Source organism: Marmota monax, unplaced genomic scaffold (assembly GCF_021218885.2).
Source record: "Marmota monax isolate L192 unplaced genomic scaffold, Marmota_monax_Labrador192_F-V1.1 WCK01_AAM20220418_F8-fsc01033, whole genome shotgun sequence".
Lineage (NCBI taxonomy): Eukaryota > Metazoa > Chordata > Mammalia > Rodentia > Sciuridae > Marmota > Marmota monax.
In genome coordinates, this window is record NW_026693187.1 from 52,113 (window position 1) to 62,823 (window position 10,711).

Consider the following 10,711-nt stretch of genomic DNA (forward strand, 5'->3'; position numbering starts at 1 on the left):
TGAACTTAAATAATTAGACTTTCATTTTAATAAACCAAATTCTTGTTAAATTACTAAACTGTAAGATTTTGGTGAACACTTTCCTTCTGAACCCAAAAGTATTAATTCTAATATGCTGCTTCTCTTTCTTATATCTTTAAATTCTCAATCCATCTTATTCCTGTGATTAAAGGATGCATCTTACCTATGAGAAAATAAGATCTAACTCAGTTCACACCTTCTCTCCCTCCTTTGTTCATTCAGCCAGCAGATATTTCCTGCCTATCTACTAAGTGTCAAACACTTGTCTGGGCACTGTTTTTGTATGATGAGCAAAGTAGGGTAAAATGTCTGCTCTCATGGGTCTTAAGAGAGAGGGCAAATAATAAACAAGATAAATAAGTACAGTTTATAGTATGCTAAAAGGTCATGGGAAAAGCTAAGCCTGCAAAGTGGCTTGACACAATTTTAAATATGATCTCCAGAGATCTGAGAACTGAGGTTACTTCCTCAGTTGCAATTTTGAGTAGAGCAGGAGATACCAATCTGCAGATATTCAGAAATTTTGGTTTCACCATCTGTCATCTGAGCCTCTCTGAGGTCATGGACTACAAAATTCGTATAGGGATTGGTTTCACAACTTACCTTACCTGATTTTTCTTTCACTTGCAAGCAGATCACTTCTGAGAATTTTACATATTTTTAGTTTTTAAGATGTGTAAATTATCCCTTCTAGGTGCTAAAAAGTCCTGGGATTGAGTTTATCTACCTTAAGAAACGTATAATTTTCTTTTTGAATGCACAAAATATAGGTATTCTTTGAGATTGTAGTGAGGGATATTTTTCCTGAGAAGATCTATTTATTGCATTTAAAAATGATACTTGGAATATATTTAAAATGCTAATATTTTCTCAAAATAATTATATTAGATTCACATAAACAAAAGATTTTCCTAATTCTTATCTAAAAATTACATTAACAGATTTTTAAGTTTCATCTGGCCAATTACATTGAAATAAGCAATATCTGCTACTACCAATGGAGTTTGATATGAGTAATAGCAAAAATTTTCCCTGCATAAATTCAACAGAAAGTAAATTGCCAATATTTCTAGGTGCATTTTTGACCATTAACTTGCTGTGTGACTTTACAAACATACTTTACAAAAAGAAAATTTATAAACACACTTGGTTAAAATTTGCTGATTACATTTTAGAAAGACATGATACAGAAACTAACAAAAATCTATAGTGCACATTAAATTACACTGCTGTGTGCAGACAAGTGATGTTATTAACAAATTTAAGCTTATTCGATTTAATGTTTGAATGGAGAAATACAGTTGTTTGACAGACAGAATATTAACTCTAAAGTAGAATATTCCTGGCACTCCTACTCCAAGACCAAAATTACATCAAGTAGCCAGAAGGAGGAAGTTGCTGGATCTGGAAAAGCTTTCCCTTCAGGACTGGAGGAAGGAAAAGCCATCTGTGTTTTGTGAGCAGTTGGAATGAGGAGGTGACAGGGCCTTCAAGGGGAGATGACAGGGCCTGCAGAGGGAGTAGCTACATGGCACACCCAAAAGGTTTGATTTAAGATTCTTAGGATTCCAGCTGAGTAGAGATCCACATATCCCAGTATGAAGAGGAATCAGCAGAGCTTCTTGTCAGGGATCCTTTCTCATATAAAAAGTTCAATTACTAGGTCCAAAACCAATTAAATGGCAAGGAGTTCTTGCATGCCAACTTAAGTTTAGGTTTTAAGATCAGATCACTTATTATTTTCACTCTAAACAACTTTGATACTGGGTGGTTTTATCAAAATAAAAAAATTAACAAATTCTTTTACAATTCTTAGGGTTTTGTTGATGGGCATCTTTTTTTCCCCCCACTGATTCTCTATTGTCAAACTACTCTTAATTTCCCATTATATCCTAAACTGTCTACGACTCCAATGACAGTTAAGGAGAAAAGAAATGACTGGGGATAAAAAACAGAAATAAGACAGAAGAGTAGCAAGTTACAAATAAAATAAATTAACAGTGTGAGCTGGGACCATGTAGTCACTCATGCACAGAGTGTGAAAGGGAGACGAAAAATTTTTAAAAAAGATGAATAATAGGACTACACTTGCCCTTCTTCTACCTCCAAATAAACTAAGTACATTACAATTTCCTAGAAGAAAATGTACTCAGAAATACATTTCTAGAAAAAGATGTAGCATTTGAGGGAATGTTTAGTTCTCTGAAATCATACTGTCAGAATTTGATACTTATAAAGGATAATAATAATTTACCAGCATCTTTGTGAAATCCTAGCTTGAGGATATACTTAAGTAGACAGTTGTAAGTTTATTTTCTTTGTATTACTGGATCATGAAGACACTCCTGGTCACAAATAGAATCAGCTTCCATGTCATATACTTATTTAATCAGCATATTGTTCTTTTTTCCTTATTTTTAGTTCTAATTATCACAAATCTGTGCTTTGCATGTGTTCTTTTTAGAACTAAAAGCTGCTCTAACCTCATTAATAGCTTAGATTAGATGCTAGCAAAAAAGAAAAATCAGAAAGTAAAATATAAGTCAGACATTTTTTCCCAGACATGCTCAAAACAGTGGTTATCTGATGATAACTACTTCAAAATAGTTAGATTTTCCCCAGATTCAAATTATGAGAAATAACTTCAAAAAATAAAAATTTATTTGTTTCAGAAGTCTTTTATGTTTGTCACTGATTTTAGAAGTATTTGGAGAACACTAGAATTTGCAAAATCCCCCTTCCATAAAGACTTTTCATAAAACCTTAGAATACATGATCAATAGAAAATTAATGTATGAAAGGGAGGAAAATCATTACCAGGAAGGAGTTACCTTCTCCATGTCCACTTCATTCTACTTTCAATCTTCCTCATGAACTTCAGGCTCGTATTCAACCACCTACTTCACATCTCATCTTGCATGTTTAATAGGCACCTCAAATTCAATATATCCAAAAAGCAAATACCTATTCCAGAAGATAGGGGAAGGGAATGAAGTTGTAAGATCATGAGAAAATAAGAAGCATTATAAACTTACCTAAGGAATTTATAAAAGCCTCCAGAGAGTTGTGAGCAGGAGACAACATGATAAAAAAAATGATAAAACTGGCCTCACTAGCAAGAGGAGGAACCCATGAAGAGGAGACAATGGAATTATTTTAATGGAGGCAGAATAGTTTAAATTAAATATGTTTGGAAGAGAAAATCAAGCACCTCTCAATGTGGATACTTAGAGTACACTAGATATTAGAGATGCAGAGATCATAAAACAGAGAATTTGCACTTTAGTGGGAGAAAAAGCAAAAACCAAATAACGATAATACCTTGTGCTGGGGTAGTGGTCATGACATATAATTGTAATTTCTTTGTTAGATTTGCCAACTGGACTGAAATTCTAAGTCAAAGACTGCCTATTTTGTATTCTATTTTGTATATCTCCAGCTTTGAATGCAGTGAATATGATTTAGTGAATATAATATATATATATATACAAGTGAATGAGCAAAACTGAAGGGAATCTCAAAGATGTAGATGGGTAGTATACAAACACAAAGGGAACAGATATCAGGTAAGATTTGAAGAAGTGGGAGCAAGTTTAGCATTTCAGGAAAATAGAACTGTTTACAAAATTCTGGAACACTTGGTTTGTGGTTACAGAATATAATTGAGACATAGAGAAAAGAACAAATAGAGTTCAAGAAATATGAATGCATCATGTCATGCATGCATTTGTAAGCCACTTCAAGATTTATTTCATATACATATGGTGGGGAGTCAGCAGAGGTTTCTTAGCAAAGAAATGATATGCTGAGGCAGATACATATGGCACTGATCTGGAGAATGGATTTGAGAAAGTCAACAGGCTAGTAGCAAGATGTTTTGTTGTCTCTTAATTTGGAGTTATAGAGTAGAGGCAAACTGGAACATGACATAATGACTTCTCTAATTATTCTCTCCCTTTGTTTTATACTTGAATTGGAGCCATTTGAATCCTACCTTCAGCACTGCCTTTGCCCCAGGACTTAGGAGCCAATCTGTCTATATTGAGAAGTAATTAAGAAGGGAGATCTGAGAGCCTGGAAGACAAGCAGGAATACTCTTCTTATTCTGACTTCGTGTCCTAAATTTAATAATCTGGCTGCTGCTTTGTTCTCACAATCATGCCCAAAACTCTACCTGTGTGTCCGCTGGGGTTGGGGCTATGTGTCACTTGCTAATTACCCTAATTGTATAGCTATCACTAGTATACATAATATTTTTGAGGGAATTAGAAAAAAGTTATCCTCTCTGGGAAGAAAAGCTAGGGTTTGGAGAAGTACAGGATTGGAATTTAGCCCTTACTGACTCCCATATTGGATAACTTTGTGTTCACAACTGTATAACTGTACATATTGGTCTTGCCTGAATCCTATGTCTTATCCCTGAACCTCAACTTCATAACCCTCATATTGCTACCAGACCTCTAACACTGTTGATCACCAGCCTGGATTTCTAACCATTTCCTTCTCCTTGAAACTCAGCTGAGCTTCTCCTAGCTACAGGATAATTTAGGATCTTGGGGAGGGAAATGGTTTTAGTTGAATTTTTATTTTAAAAGAATACTCAAAATTTTTTTCAATTAGATTTAGCAATTCTATATTAAGAATTCAAGCTACATTTCTTTTTTGTAAATTCCTTACACATTATTATTAATTAATATCTGGTTTTATCATGTAGTTAAGATTCCATTTGGTAGTCTCTACTATTTGCTTTTCTTCCTTAGGAGGTATATTTAAATCATAAATCTGGCATTCATATATGTGTGGATCTCCTTCAGTAACCTTTATTCTGTTTCATTGTCTGTATGTATATTGTTTCACCAATATCACATTGTATTAACTACTTAACTTTATAAAAAAATTCTTTATAATATATATGTGAGAGAGACGTGTGTATGTGTATATTATTTATACTAAGATTTTGTGGTTTTTTGCCTGAAAGTCTACTGGTTTTATTTTAATACATTCACACAAAGCTTTTAGATAATGTTTACATGGTATATCTTTTCAATACCTCTTTTCTTAGCTTTCTTTGACATATTTTATGTGAATAACCTAGAAGCAGTATGTAGTTGACTTTGTTGTTACTGTTGTTCAATATGGTAATCTTTGCATTTTAATTGAATAAATAAGTTCAATTTTATTTAAGTTAATAACTGATTTGTTTGTGTTTCATTCTATCATCTTTCTATTTGTTGAGTAGTCATCTTGTTTATTTTATATTTTATTTTCTCTCATTTAAGCTAGTGAGTTGCTCCAAATATATATGATTTCAATTATCTTAGCAGAATCCCTTCACTATAATACTACTATCCTAGGAAATGTAGAACTTTAGCAAATGTAAAAGTATACCTTGAGTGAGATAGATGTAAACTGAACAGGGAAGGGTCAGAGGAGACCACAATTTGAGAAACAATGGGTAGGCAGCTATTAAGGAGACAAGTAAATCTTAAGAAACAACATATATTAAATTCCAGTGTTGAAGGGGCTAAGCTTTTGTTTTTTGGTACCAGGGATTGAACCTCGGGACACTTAATCATTGAGCTGCATCCTCAACCCTTTTTGTATTTTCTTTTGTGACAAGGCCTTGTTAAGTTGCTGAGGGTGGGCTGGGGATGTGGCTCAAGCTGTAGTGCACTCACCTGGCATGCGTGTGGCACTGGGTTTGATCCTCAACACCACATAAAAAAAATAAAGGTATTGTGTCCACCTAAAAACTGAAAAATAAATATTTTTTTTAAAAAAAGTTGCTGAGGGTCTCACTAAGTTGCTGAGGCTGGCTTTGAACTTGTGATCCTCCTGCCTCAGCCTTCTGAACTGCTGCAATTTCAGGCTTGTACCACAATGTTCTGCTTGAAGGGGCTAAGTTATATCTAACAGAGTGTCTGAGAAGAAAATATTGAGCACTCTGATTAATTTTTAGGTATTTATATTAGTCCGTTTGGATGGTACATAAAACAACCCTGTAATTGCTGTGTCATGAAAATAAATATTTATTCTCATATTAAAGACTATGTGAATCAATTGATAGGCTCTTTGTCAGAGGTGGCTCTAATCTATGTGTGTTCATTCTGGAGCCCCAAAAGTAAAAGAGGTCTGAATTGTCAAGAGGAATACGTAGAAATAGATAATGACATTTAATATCTGAAGTAAAATGTGCACACTATCACTTCCACCCACATTCCATTGACCAAAACAAGTGCCATGGTGAAGGCCACGATCAAAAAGGATAAGGAGGTCTCTTTCTCCCGAAAAGGTAGGGAGTGTAAATAATAAGTATGTGCTTAACAATGGTCTAACCAATCTGTGTTTAACTAGAAAATGCTTTTACAGCACCCATCATTTTCTGTGCTTTCTGTTCATGGCAGCAAAAATGTTATCCTTGGGCTTCTGTACCTTTTTTATTTTGATCTTTATGAATCTTTAAATGAAATCTAGAAAGCAGCTGAGTCCTTTCCTTATAAATTCAGCTTTCAATAGATTACCATACATTTCAGAACTTGAAAAAATTTATATAAGATGCTTAACTCCTTCCCATCCCAACCCCACAACAGGAATTCTGTACTGCTCCTCAGATGCAGGAAATGTCTTTTTCAGCAAGCAATTTCAACTGGATTAAGTCTGATGTAGTAGCAAATACTGAGGACAAATCTGTTCCTGGGCCTTAGGGTGTTTGCAATTATAGTATGAAATTTTTCCGTTTTGAAACTGATTAATATGATAGGCATTTGAATAAAGTAGATGTTCAGAATGTAAATATAAAGATATTATTTAATCATCTTATTTACTTTTTACTCTTTTGCCTTTTTCCATGTTATATTTAATTTTTTTAATTGGCATGGTGTTCGTGCTTATTTATAGAGTTTAACATTATAATTTGATACTCATCTACAGTGTGTTATTAAATCAGGGTAATTGATATTTTATGGTTTTTACTATTAGAGAAATATAACAAATTCCCAATGTATTAGAAATAGCATCAAAGAGAATAAGATGAAGGCACTTCCAATAAGATACTCACGTAATAATAATGTATAACACTTTCTCCTTGCTGAGCATACACATATAAAACCTCTGCATGCAAGAAGTACTAGAATTAAAGATGAATGCAGAAAGACACATATCCAAAAGACCACAAATAAAACAAACATCTTCAGTCAAATGAATATATGTAGCAAAATGAATAGTACAGAATAAGGTGGCAGAGTATTGGAGCAGGTATTATCAATGATGGAAGTTTCATTAACTTATATCTTTAGATAAAAGGAATTCATAATAGGTACTTCAAAAGAAAAAAAAAACTGCAAAAAAGTATGACAATACTAAAGATGACATTATAGTTTTTTAAGTTAAGAAAGAGCAAAACAAACTCAATAAAAGTTTTCAATGGATTTTGTTGACTCAGAAGGGTAAAGATGATTGATGCTGAAAAGTTACCAGCAGCAAAAACAGCACAAATTAGCCATGAAGACAGAACATAAGGTAGGAAAGAAACTGGGAGAGTTAGAAATAAGAGATATCCAACCTGTAAAAAAAAATCCAGAAGTTTCAGAAGAAATATATAGCAAAGGAAGGAATAATTTTTTTAAAAAACGGACAGGGGATATGGGTCAATGGTTAAGTGCCCCTAGTTCAATACCAGGTATATGTTTTATTAATCTGTTATAACTTTTGTGGTTAACTTGAATGTGGTAACGTAGATATTTTCCATCTTTAGATGCCCATTAGTTCAAATTCTCTCTTTTTGTTTTCACTTGACTCAATTTTTTTTTTTTTGTGGCAGTGGGTACTGGGGTTTAAACTAAACTAAGAGGCACTCAGCCACTGAACCACATCCCCAGCCCTATTTTGTATTTTATTTAGAGACAGGGTCTCACTGAGTTTCTTTGAACCTTGCTTTTGCTGAGGCTGGCTTTGAACTTGTGATCCTCCTGCCTCAGCCTCCCAAACCACTGTATTACAGGCATGTGCCACCACTTCCTGCTGCTTAGTTTTACTTTTCTTTCTTTTTCTTTTTCTTTTCTTTTCTTTCTTTCTTTTTTTTAACCATTTTATATGGTTTTATTTTGTCAGTGTTTTGTCCTTGAATTCCTAACATACATTTCAACTAACTTAGGCCCACTTTCAACGAGCACTTTGTCATTTTTTGTGCATTGAGAAAACTTATAGAATAAAGTAACTTATAATATTCACACAATAACTACCTTGTGGGAAACAAAACCTGCTTTATATTTATTTGACTTTTAAAAAATTGTCAATCATTTCATCGCCAAATCATGTGATTGTCAATTCTGAATGTTCATTGCACTCTATCACATAGATCACAACAAAACTTTTTATTTTATTTAACTTGATGCTATTGCAAAGAAGGAGCTGTCAAAAGCTAAACAATGTCTAAACTTAGATTATTGGGTCTGGGATAATAGCTAGTGGTAGAGCGTATGGATAGCTTTCCATTTCCATTTCCATTTCAATATGGCTTTCCATTTTCAACAACTTCAAAGATGAAATGAGAATGGGTTCTACTCATTGGCTTCAAGATCTAAGCAGAGTATTATTCTAAATAACTGAATTAGGAATAGTAAGGCAGTTTGAAAGAGAGTGAAAGGAATAAGTAGATTTTAGAAAGGTTAAAAATGTGTTTCTTATGTTACATTCAAAGACACGGTGTCAAGAGAGAGATCAAAATTCAAGATTAGGGGCCATTACATGAGAATGATGATAAATATTTGAGAGTACCATATAAGAAAAGCTCAGAGGAAAGAAAAAAGAACATGAATTCTTACAGATACACTGGATGGAAGAAGAATTTTTTATAGACACAATAAAGATATTGTGTCCAACTAAAAAATAAATATAAAAGAAGTGATTTTTAGGGTACTAACTGAAGAAATAAAAATTTGTTTTTCTGTGGTGGAAAAGTATATAAAACCACTGAAGCAAAAGACCATCTGGAGAGAGAGGAGAAGCAGCAGGTGGCTGTGTGGGTGAAGAATCAAAGAGAGGAATGGGGTAAGGTTTGTCTGCACCCCCTGGTCATCAGACCCCTGGACAAGAGCCCACACTGTGCGGTCACTAGCACTCAGAACTTTCTCTGACAGTACAGTCTGTGTAGCGCGACCTTCATGTCTCGGTTCCTCAGACAGTAGATGACAGGATTCAAGGAAGGGGTGAGGATGGAGTAGAAAATGGATGCCAGGCGACCCTGGGTGGGGGAGTACTGAGACGCAGACTTCAAGTAGGTGAAGCTTGCATTGGTGTAAAACAGAAGGACCGTGGTCAGGTGGGAGGAGCAGGTGGACAAGGCCTTCCACCGGCCATCCACGGAGGGCATCCGCAGGAGGGTGGAGATGATGTGGATGTAGGAGAGGACCTTGAGGGCAAAGGAGCTCATGATGACACAGCTGCCCACAGCGAAGACCATCTCCTCGCTGGAGTGGAAGTCAGCACAGGAGAGTCTCATGAGAGGAGGAATGTCGCAGAAGAAGTGCTCAACAACATTAGGCCCACAGAAGGGAAGGGAGAAGGTGTTGAGGGCCAGGAAGGCTGCACAGAGGGCCCCACCCACCCAGGCCAGGACCACCAAGGCACAGCAAAGCCTCTGGCTCATGATGGCCCCATAGAGCAAGGGCCTGTAGATGGCCATGCACCGGTCATAAGCCATGGCCGTGAGCAGAAAGCACTCTGTCGTAGCAAGTGTAAAAAACATGTAAAACTGAGTGACACACTCAAAGTAGGAAATGACCCCAGATCCCTGAAGGGTGGTTTCCAGTGCCTTGGGGATGGTGACCGAGGTGTAGCTCAGATCCACAAAACACAGATTCTTCAGGAAGAAGTACAAGGGCGAGTGGAGGCGGCTGTCTCTAACCACAGCTATGATGACGGAGATATTCCCCAGGAGGGCAAAGGCATAGACCCAGGAGAAAAATAAGACCACCACTAATCTCCATTCTGGGATGTCTGAGAAACCCCTGAGGATGAACTGGGTCACTCTGGTTTGATTGAACATTTCTCCCTCTCTGAAGTTGTGTTCTGATGCAGTGGCCACAGAGAGCTAAGAAAGAGAACAGAAACAGGAGATGAACTGGAAACCTTGTCCATGAAGGTCTTTTGTCTACAGAGGTACATCTTCTCTCAATGAAGAAACACCCAAGAAGCAGCTTATGTAATGATCATAACTCAGGGAATTATGTGATGATTTTGATGAACCAATCTGCAGCCTGTGTCTAAGTCAACTGCTCTCATCACATTGCTGGAAAACAGAGCCTCATGGAAGAGAGGGAGAGGGGAGGACAAAGGGGGAGAGGAGAGGAGAGGAGAGGAGAGGAGAGGAGAGGAGAGGAGAGGAGAGATGTCTCATCAATTTTTCCTCCCCCTTCATTTTGGATGGCTTCGGGTAACAAGTTTCATGTATTTACTTCATACATTGCCACAGTTCACCACTTTGGGGTGTTTCAACATTAACTCCATCAGTGATGTTTTAGCCAATGGAGAGAGGTGTATTTTTTAACTCCTTCCTTTCTCTTGGTGTGACTGCCTATAGATTCCCCAAGCACTCCTAGATTTTTTTTTGTATGATTACCTTCTTTCCCAGTTCCCTTTACTGGTGTCAGTTTTGCTGTCTGTCCCTAAACTATTGATTTTCTTGTTTTTA

At 36.0% G+C, this 10,711-nt stretch overlaps 1 protein-coding gene across 1 annotated transcript; it reads right to left on the reverse strand.

The window, feature by feature from the left end:
* Positions 1-9,139: 9,139 nt before the first annotated feature.
* Positions 9,140-10,066, reverse strand: LOC124100495 (olfactory receptor 9G19-like). Its single transcript, XM_046456028.1, has one exon. The coding sequence runs from the start codon at positions 10,064-10,066 to the stop codon at positions 9,140-9,142; it is 927 nt and encodes a 308-aa protein (XP_046311984.1).
* Between the last annotated feature and the right edge of the window lie 645 nt (positions 10,067-10,711).